Source organism: Propithecus coquereli, unplaced genomic scaffold, assembly GCF_000956105.1.
Source record: "Propithecus coquereli isolate 6110/MARCELLA unplaced genomic scaffold, Pcoq_1.0 Scaffold122, whole genome shotgun sequence".
Lineage (NCBI taxonomy): Eukaryota > Metazoa > Chordata > Mammalia > Primates > Indriidae > Propithecus > Propithecus coquereli.
Genome location: NW_012136303.1, coordinates 4,158,890 through 4,168,744, shown reverse-complemented (window position 1 = coordinate 4,168,744; position 9,855 = coordinate 4,158,890). Strand labels below are relative to the sequence as shown.

Below are 9,855 nucleotides of genomic sequence, written 5' to 3'. Positions count from 1 at the left end.
ATCACTGATTGCTACACGGCCACTGGGGGGCCCGCCCAAGCAGCCTGTCCCCCAGCCCCTTACTTACAAGTCGCCGGTCCACCCCTCACCCCCCAGACCCAGGCCACCGGAGGTGAATGAACACAGGAGATAAATGAAGAGCAGAGGATGGGGAGCGGGGCGGTAGAGAAAAAAGAAGGAAGTGGAGTCAGAGGGAAGTGAGAGGCGGAAAGCATGCGGTTGGAACCCCACACTAACAAGGAAGGAAGGATAGGGTGACCTGGGATGCTCTCTCCTCCCTGCCCCCTCTCCCTTCCCAGGGGGCGGCCCCATCCGGCCACAGCTCGGGAGGGTGGGGGAGGGGCGGGGCGGCGCCGAGAAGAATGAATAATTGAAGTAGAGGGGAGGAGGAGGAAGAGCAGAAGGAGGAAGAGGAGGCGGGAGCCGCCCGCACAGGGTCCTCCCCACTCGGCACCCCACCCCCTCCGCCGCCCGGAAGTCGCTCCCCGCCTCCTGCTCCGCCAACATGGCCGCGAAGTCGGATGGAGCGGCGGCCGCGGCCGGCCCGGGGCCGGAGGGGGCGGCCGGAGCGGCCCGGGGCAGTGTGGGCGGGCGCGGGGACGCGGCGGCGGCGGCCGGGACCCCGGGGGTGGTCGCGGCGGGAGGCCAGGGGCCGCGCTACGAGCTGCGGGACTGCTGCTGGGTGCTGTGCGCGCTGCTCGTGTTCTTCTCCGACGGCGCCACGGACCTGTGGCTGGCGGCCTCCTACTACCTGCAGGGTCAGCGCACCTACTTCGGCCTCACGCTGCTGTTCGTGCTTCTGCCCTCGCTTGTCGTGCAGCTGCTCAGCTTCCGCTGGTTCGTCTACGACCACACCGAGCCCGCAGGGGCCCCGGGACCCGCCGTCAGCACCAAGGACAGCGGCTCCGGCGAAGCCGCCATCAGCACCAAGGACAGCGCCGCCGCCTTTCGGACCAAAGAAGGCAGCCCCGAGCCGGGTCCCCGGCCCGCGCCCTCTTCGGCCAGCGCCTACCGCCGCCGCTGCTGCCGCCTCTGCATCTGGCTGCTGCAGACCCTCGTCCACCTCCTGCAGCTCGGCCAGGTCTGGAGGTAGGAAAAGCGCAGGTGAAGGGAGCTGAGTCCAAGGAGTGGGGGTGGCGAGGGGCTGCCTGCTGCCCCAGCCCTGCTCTGACCTTTCCAGGCCCCCTCCTATGCTGACCTCCGCCCCGCCCAACCCCACTGCAGCTCGGATTTCTTTCAGTCAGCTTTTCCCCGACCTGTGCCCCCAAACCCTGACCAAACCCAGTGCCATCCGCTCTGATCTGGCCATGAAGTGGGGAGGGGATGGGGCAAGAAAGGACAGAAAGAGATCCTCAGGGGTGTGTGAGGAGGGCTCGGGGCTCGTGGGGGATAAGTGTGAGGCTTGGAACAGAGCCACAGGGCTCCCTCCAGTCCTGACCCACTCCTCTCTATCTGAGTACTGAGCGGGGCTCAGGAAAGATCTTAGAAGTCCTTTCCTGCTCTCTAAGATTCACACTTTGGAATTGCAGCCGATTTCCAACCTCCTAGGAGACACACAGAATTAGAGGCAGCTAAGCAAATATCCCGCTTAAACTTCTTGGACTATTTGGGAAAACAGCATGCTGGACCCAGCTGGGACATGTTCTCAAGCTCCTTCTACTTCCAAATGACTCCCCCAGTGCCCTCCCCTCACAACAGGGTCAAGGGGATTTGGAATCTGGAATCTGAGATTAGATGGCCACTAGCTGCCCTTTAGTCCCAGAACAGTAAGGCAAAACTGAGGCTTCATTCAAGCTGCCCACTTCCAGGCTTCTTCCTCTGCCAGGACTGAGGGTGCCTGCTGTGCTGAGTTAATTGGAGAGAGAGGGAATTCTAAACCTAAGGCTACTCTTGAATCTGAATTGCTCTAGTAATTTAGGCCCTACTGTGCACTGACAGAGTGAACTTGTCACTTACTGTGTGATCTTGGGCAAACCCTCTCCTCTCTCCAAGCCTCAGTTTGCTCACCTGTGAAATGAGGGAGAATCCCTACTTTTCTCATCTCACTGGTTTTCTGTTACATTACTCTTACCTGTTGGGACGGTCAGGTGAGAGGTCTGCCTGAGAGCACTGCAGACTGTGACATAGTTTAGGAATATAATGGATTAGCATGATTATAACAGATGTGGGGAAAGCATGGAAAAAGTCACTCTAGAGATATAAAGGGTGATTATTGCTGTTGTTATATTTATTCTGCTACTTGTTAACACATCCCGCCTAACTCAGAAGATTCAGTTCTGGGCTGAGGGTTGGAAATAGGACTCCCAGGGTTTGTCCCAGCTGCTCACTTGCTGTGTCACCCTTGTTGTGTTGTGGAATTTCCTCTGCCTTGGTTTCCCTATCTAAGCCTGCCAAGATAATGTGTATATTCCACTTAACTTGCCCTGGGGGAAAAGGGGGAGTGGAGCTTTAGCCACACAAGGTGGTGTTATTATTATTAGCTTGACACATAAAAATATTCATGTCTACATCCAGGAACTAATCTGCATTTATCATTCTGTGCCCAAGTGGACAGATGGTGAAAGATATTTTTAGATTCTGAAATGGTAACTTCCTATTCTTGGTAGCCAAGCTTCAGCCCCCTTTTCCTTCAGCCTAAAGTGGGCCAGCTGCCCCTCGACTCACTGGCTATCCCCCCATTCAGAACCCACTTACAAGAAAATAATACTTCTCTTCTTTCTTGAATATAAACTGAGTTTCCCTCAAAAAGGGCAAAAAATGGCCACGGGGGGTATGGGGGGTTGTCCCAGGTGAGTAGCTGGAATGGCCAAGGAGCCACTCAGTTCCGGGGTTTCTTGGATGAGAGAGCGAGCTATGTCTGCTATCCCTCATTTGTAAAGAGAGGGCGTTGAGATGAGATGATTTTGCAGGGATAACAATCTAATAGCTCTTTGGCTGAATGTGGCCTACTGAAGTGTTTTGTGTGGCTTGTATAGTATTTTAAAAACTCAAGAGTCATAGCTTCTCTTTAAAAAAAATTGGACCTAGCAGTAACAAACCTGTAATAATTTAGACAGGGTATATGTGTTCACATGTGTTCAATTTGTCCACCCTTCCCTTTGACCGCATCTGTATTATTTTGCTTACGCATTCACTTAGGCACGACAGCCCTCATTTACAGTCCTATAGCAATTATTTTATTAAGCATTCACTTTGTGCCAAGCCTACTGGTTGCCTTTTTACTGCTTTATGTCCTGTATCCCCTCTAATAATCCTGTCATGTGGTTAGCATTATAAAATTCCTACTTGACAGGTGAGGGAATGGAAGCTCAGAGACGGGGCATCCTTGCCCAAGGTCACAAAGCTAGGGACTGGAAGAGCTGGGGCTAAAGACTGTTTGCCTTCAAAGCCTGACTTCACTTTATCCACCTTGCAATTATGCCACTAAAGTGTCCTCCAAGCTTGAAGAATTACGAGTCTTAGGTTCCAAGATTCCAGGATGATAGAAAGCCAGGGATTCTGTTGCATCGAGATAAGAATGTGAAAAGGAGGAGGGCAATGAACTCTGTGGGTAAGGATGGGGAAACAGTGTGGATTGTGGGAAGAGTGCTGGATTTGGAAGGGAGGGGGGTTCTGGTCCAGAGACTTACATCTTCATCCTGGTTTGTAACTAGCTTGTTAGGTGACCTTGAGCAAGGCCCTTCCTATCTCTGGCCCTCAGTTTCCCTGTGTGTGAAAAGAGATTAAATTAAAAGTCTTCCCTGTTCTGAAATTCTGACTCTGGGTCTATAATCAGAGCTAAAGTCTCTGTGCCCTTGCTCCCAAAAGCTTTGAATTCTAAAATGGCCGAGGGTCCGGATAAATGGGAGGACATCCAGAGCTGGCATTCCTGGAAATTAAGCAATGTTGGCACGACATGTTCGTTTACCATGTGAGATGTTCCCATAGATGTTCCGAGTGACAGGGCTTGGGGCAATGAGGAAGGAGAGGTGTGTCTGAATCCTCCAGGGTCACATTTGCCTCCTGATCAAATGTCCCCAGTTCTGAATAAAATAATCTTAATCGTAAAGATATTTTGCAATTTTTTAGGCTTATGCAATGCTGAATCAAAAGTTCAAATGCTTCAAGGAGCCAGGCAGGTGACAGACCATAAGATACATGGGATGTCAGACAAGAGGGCTTTGTGGAGCAAGTAGGATCCCAGCAAGGAGAAGCTACTACCTGGCTCCAGCTGATGGTGCCATGAGAAATCATGGACCCAGTATCATCAAGCATTGATTCTCGATAAAAATGGGAAATTGGGATTTTTGTGTGAACTCTCCCAGTTTTCAACTATGAGTTAAGATTTTAAAAAATAGTGTCAACCGGCACTCTAGCCCAGGTAACAGAGTGAGACTCTGTCTCAAAAAAAAAAAAAAAATAATGTCAACCAAATGAATCACATGTGTGGGCCTACCTTCTTTGTAACCTCTGCTCTAGTTCTTCACATTGATAAGGTCCTTTCACACAGAAGATTTTATTATTTTGAACATAAAACGAGGCTCTGAGGAGAGTGAGGAGGAGAAGGAATTCACAGACACTGCACACCTATCATGTCCCGCAGGCCCCATGCAAGGCATTTCAGGCGTGTAATCTCATCTTACCCTGGAACCTTCCATCCGGTGACTGTTGGTAATACCCATTTATCAGATCAGGAAGTGAGGCTCAGAGAAGTCAGGTAACTTGCCCACTGAGGAGGTGGGGGACAGGTGAGGTGCCAACACAGCTTCATCCAACTCCCAAGCCCAGCTCTATCCTGGGCACCACGCACTGACTGTTTGGGAGATCCTGGAGCAATGTCTTTGTGCACAGACAGACGGAATCCCTGGGAGAAGAGCAAACAGATCCTTTGGTGGGCCCTGAAGCCAGCTGTGGGCTGGACACCAACCTGTCTCCATGCCTCCCTGCCCCCTCTCCCCTCTGAGCTGTTAAGCCACCCAGGGCTGTTAAGCCAATTAAAGTCCTAACCCTGTCTCCTCTGACCCTGTGGGCAGCAGAGCAGTAAGCCATGAATCCTGCTCTTCCTAATCTTGAACTCACTGGGCCCCAGCTTTGCCCGGATAAGCATGGTTTGCTAAGCCAATTAGTGGGAGACGAGCTGGCATGGGATTCCACCCAGGCCGTCAGGATCTTGGGACCCAAAAATGGGGAGGGAGGGAAGCAATTGGGCTTTGGAGACCCTCCTTCTAGTACCCACTCTATGCCTGGGCCCCCGGCATTGCTCTCTGTGCCACCTAACAAGCCCTGTGCTCCAGAGAAGTCCAGAAGTGAGTTAGTGACCTGCTGGGTGTGAAGGTCAGGTTCTGGGGCCCCCTTTTGGGAAACTATATTCTTTGCGTAATGGTTAAGAGCACAGACTCTGGATTCGAATGTCCTCAGTTCAGATCCAGACCCTACTACTTATGTGTGATCTTGACGAGCCAAATAATCTCTCATCCCTTGTAAACTAGAGATCATAATGGTACACACCCACCTCTTGGGTGTTTCAAGGTCTAATGAGATAATGTGTAAGGGTTTAGCAAAGGGCTCATTCCATCACTAAGTGTTCAGAAACTGTTGGTAATGATTAGTGCCATCAGCCTGGGCTTTGTTCCCAGAGCACGTGGCCAGTGAGGGGGCAGGAGGGCAAGGGGATCTTGAAGTCCCCTGGAGCCATACTGACGCAGCAGCCATTCATTTAATCTGCGGATATTTATGGAGCACCTGCTGTATACCGGGCACTGTTCTAAGTGCTGGGAATAGAGTGGTGAATAAGACAAAGTCCTTGCTCTCTTGGAGCTCAACAGTCTAATGGGAAGACCAATAAACAAATAAAATATCATCTATATTATGTATGATATATAATACAGTGGGTCAGGCGGTGGTAAGTACTGTAGGAAAAATTGAAACAGAAACAAGGCAGGGAGCTACGGAGTGCCAGGGAGGAGGGTGCGGCTCTTTGAGATAAGGTGGTCCACGCAGGGCTCTCTGAGGAGGCAGCATGTGGCCAGAGGGTTGAATGGGTGAGCACGAGCTGTGGGGAGTCCTGGGAAGGGTGTTGCAGGCAAAGGAAGGAGAAGAGCAGGGGGAAGGCCTGCGTGGCAGAAGCTGCGTGAGGGGCGTGTGGGAGATGCTGGTGGGTAGGTTGGCAGGGGCCAGGTCAGGGAGGGTCTCAGAGGCCAAGTGAGTCTTGGGCTTTTACCCTGCATGGCATGGGGAGCCCAGGAGAATTCGACCAGGGGAGGAACAAAGTCTTGACTTAGGTTTTTCAGTGTCCACTCTGGCTGCTGGATGGAGAATAGTCTAGAGGGAGGTCAGGGGAAGCCTGGGGACCCACGAGGAGGTTGCTACGAAAATCCAGATGAGAGATGTTGGGGGCTGGACCAGCAGCAGTGGGGGCAGGGGTCTGCTTCAGGCTGAGCTGGCAGGATCTCTTTCCTTATTTGGTCCTCATTTCCCCACTGGGGTAGTTAATGGTTCAGAACCCATTCTCTGGAATCAGCCATATCCTGTGTCTGCCACTTTCTGTGATTTGGGGCATGTGGCATAACTTGTCTGTGCCTTGATTTTCTCATCTACAAAATGGACATTCTAACATTATCTATCTCGTGTGGCTTGGAGGAGTAGCAAATTAAATAGTATATGCGTAGTGTTTAGCACAATGCCTGGAACACAGGAAAAACTCAACAATTATCATTAGTCATTGTTATTTGTATTATTTGTAAAACACGTCAGGGGATGGGTTCCACAGTCATTTTCAAACTGTGTTATGGGTCTCTTACCATCATTTCAACATAAGTATCTCTGAGTTTCTCTTTTTTCATAAGTCTAAAATGTTGCTTTGAATAGTCAGTCCCACAGCTGAAACATGTTTACAACCCCCTGAACTCGGTGACCATCCACAGGGTCCCTCCCAGCTCTGACTTTGCAGGATTGCTCCAATCTGGGCCCCACCACCCACCTCCTGGGAGAACCCTCTCCAGCATGCTCTTCACCTCACCCGCCCTCTTCCCCCACCCATCCAGCTGCCATGGGCCATTAGAGCTGCTCTTAACAGCCGTCCCCAACCTTTTTGGCACCAGGGACCAGTTTCATGGAAGACAGTTTTTCCATGGACATGGGGGGAGGCTGAGCTCAGGCAGTGATCCGAGTGATGGGGGTAGCTGTAAATACGGATGAAACTTTGCCCTCACTAGTCCACCGCTCACCTGCTGCTGTGCGACCCAGTTCCTAACAGGGCATGGACCAGTACTAGTCAGCAGCCTGGGGGTTGGGGACTTCAGTCCTAACAGACACAGCAGCAGCGGTTGGGCCCAGTGTCCCCTGTTTGATCTATGAAGACCACACAGGAGAAGCCTTGGGGAGTAGGAGGGGCGGCTGCCAGGAAATGGCTTTGAACCCCAGCAGCTGGGTCGAAGGTCCCCAGGGAGAGGAGGGAGGATGGTTGGGATCACTCTGGCCTCTCCATTCACCACCCTGCCTTTGTTTGGGCGTCCAAATTCCTCCCCTGGGAAATCCTATCAGCCTCCAGTAGTCATCCCGTCCCCCAGTCCTGCCTCCACCTGCAGGCAGAGCGACGGTGATGGTTCTAAAGCTCGGATGCGACCCTGCCCATTCTGCAGCCAGAGGGCGGCCCTGGCTCCCTTGAGCCTCTAGAGAGAGTCCAAGCATTTAGCCTGGCTTCAAGGCCCTTTGCCCCTTGCTGTTTTCTTTCTTCGCTGCTCTACCCCTGTGATGACCTGCTGCTGCACCCCCACCCGACAGCTAGCCACACTCTCTCCTGCTCCGAGTAGCTGCTGCACCCTTCCTCCAGCAACACCCTTGTCCGTTCTCCTCCCAGTGAAATTCTGCACATCCTTCAAGGCCGAGCACAAATGCTGCCTCTTCTGAGAAGCCTTCCCTGAACAAACCCAACACACGCCACCCTCTGCCCCTCAGACCCCACCTCCGTCTCCGTCAACTAGGCAAAAGTTGTTGTTTTTAATCTAAAACGGAAAATGCTTAGCTGTTTTTCTATTTATCAAAGAGCTCTATATGCACTTTCGTTGAAACCAAGCAGTATAGAAAAGGCATAAAGAAAGACTCCCCTCTACCCTTGGGGCAGGAGGGTTGGGTTAGGGAAGATTTCCACTTACTAACTAGATATTTCTTACATTGCTTGAAGATTTTACCTCTGGTTTTTAATTAACCAAGAAATACATGTATATGTTCACCTGTGTTTAAAAAGTCAGATATTACTGGAAATTATAGTTATTGTTTAGTAAGACTTAGATCAGATCATTCGTCTTATGACAATCCTGCCAGGGAGAAAGTGTGATGATGAAGAATAAGGACTGTAGAGCCAAAACCCTGGCTCCTCCACTTACTAGCTGCATGGCCCTGGGCAAGTCACTTAACCTCTCTGGGCTTCAACTTCCTCATCTGTGAAATGGGGGATTAACATATATGTGCTTTGCCCAGTACTCAGCACACAGTAGTGCTCAATTAGTGCTAGCTAGCATTATTGGCCCCGTTTTACAGATGTGGAAGTTGAGGCACAGAGAAGAATAGCTTTCCAATTAGTTAGTAGCAAAGCCAGGGTTTGAAGCCATGCAATCAGGGTCCCAAGCCCACATGTGTAACCACCAAGCCATACTGCCTTCTGCTAGTTAAGTATATGCTCACAAAACAATCAATTATGTGTTGTTTCGAGAAGCGGAAGGAAAAAAATCAGAAAAGTATTTTAAAAGTACTTTAATATACAGTACACACTGTTAGCATTCTGGGTTCCTCCTCTCAGACTTTCCCCCCAGGCAGGATTACTCATTCCCCTTAGCCCCACAGCCCTGATTACTTGTGATCATCTGCCCACCCGCCTGGCTTTCTCACCAGATCACAAGCCACCGGGAAGTGGAGGGCTTGTCCTTTTTTCCCTCTGTCCCCCATGGCGACTGGCTCAGAGCAGCCCCACTGTTACTATTGGGTCCTTGCACCCGGCCAGTTCTGGCGAGGTCCCTGGCAGGCTCTTGCCACGCGAACTCTGTTGAAGCCGAGCTCTGTGTCTGTGGCTGATGTTCAGGGTGCTGAAGCAGCACGGGGAGCCCTCGGCAGCTGTGGACGCGGCACTGAAGTCTGTCAGGACTACATCCTCAGCCCTCCAAACTGTCGGCAGGCTAGGAATAAGGACAATGCAGAAGATGTCATAGGAACAACCCTGCAGTGGGTTCCCAGGAGGATGTAGGTGTGGTTGACTTAAGAGATGGAGGAAAGTGCTCAGTGGATGTTGATGTGAACTGGATAGAACCTTTGAGATCAGAATCTTGGGCAAGTCGCTTCATTGCTTGGGGTTCAGTTACTCCATCTGTAAAGTCTAGTTGGGGGCTTGAGAATTCTGGTTGAGTTTGCCCAGGACTTGAACAACAAAGCAGGGTAGCAGAGAGCTAGGGGCCCTGGCGCAGATCAAGGCGCCATGACTTCGTAGCTGTGTGACAATGGGGAGGTAGCTTTACCAGCCAGAGTTCCCATCTCCTCTGAGAATGGGGACACTGATAGTATCCACCTCTTAAGTTTCTTCTAAAGATACCTTGAGATAATATAAATGCACGGGGCTCGTCATATAGTATATGCTTAGAAAACATTTGCTATTACTATGATTATCGGCCAAGTAGCAGCCCACCCTACTTGCTTAGTAACAAGATAGGGGTAGGAGAGGAACAATTAGGGGTCCTACCCCTCTATAACCCTCATCCACTGATCTGTCGAGGAAGGAGACTTGTTCTGTCACTCTAGAGAGTGTGAGGACAGATGATGACCCAAAGTGAAGGGAGGCAGAGTCATCTGAATAGAAGCAAGAACACCCGTCAATCAGGCTGCGCAGAA

The 9,855-nt window shown here is 51.2% G+C and overlaps 1 protein-coding gene across 1 annotated transcript in view; it reads left to right on the top strand.

Moving 5' to 3' along the window:
• Positions 1-320: 320 nt before the first annotated feature.
• XKR7 (XK, Kell blood group complex subunit-related family, member 7) overlaps positions 321-9,855 on the top strand; it is a 23,918-nt gene continuing 14,383 nt past the window's right edge. Inside the window, exon 1 of the mRNA XM_012637742.1 lies at positions 321-1,089. Within this exon, the coding sequence (XP_012493196.1) occupies positions 506-1,089 (584 nt within the window). The 5' untranslated portion in view covers positions 321-505. The remainder of the gene's footprint in view (positions 1,090-9,855) is intronic.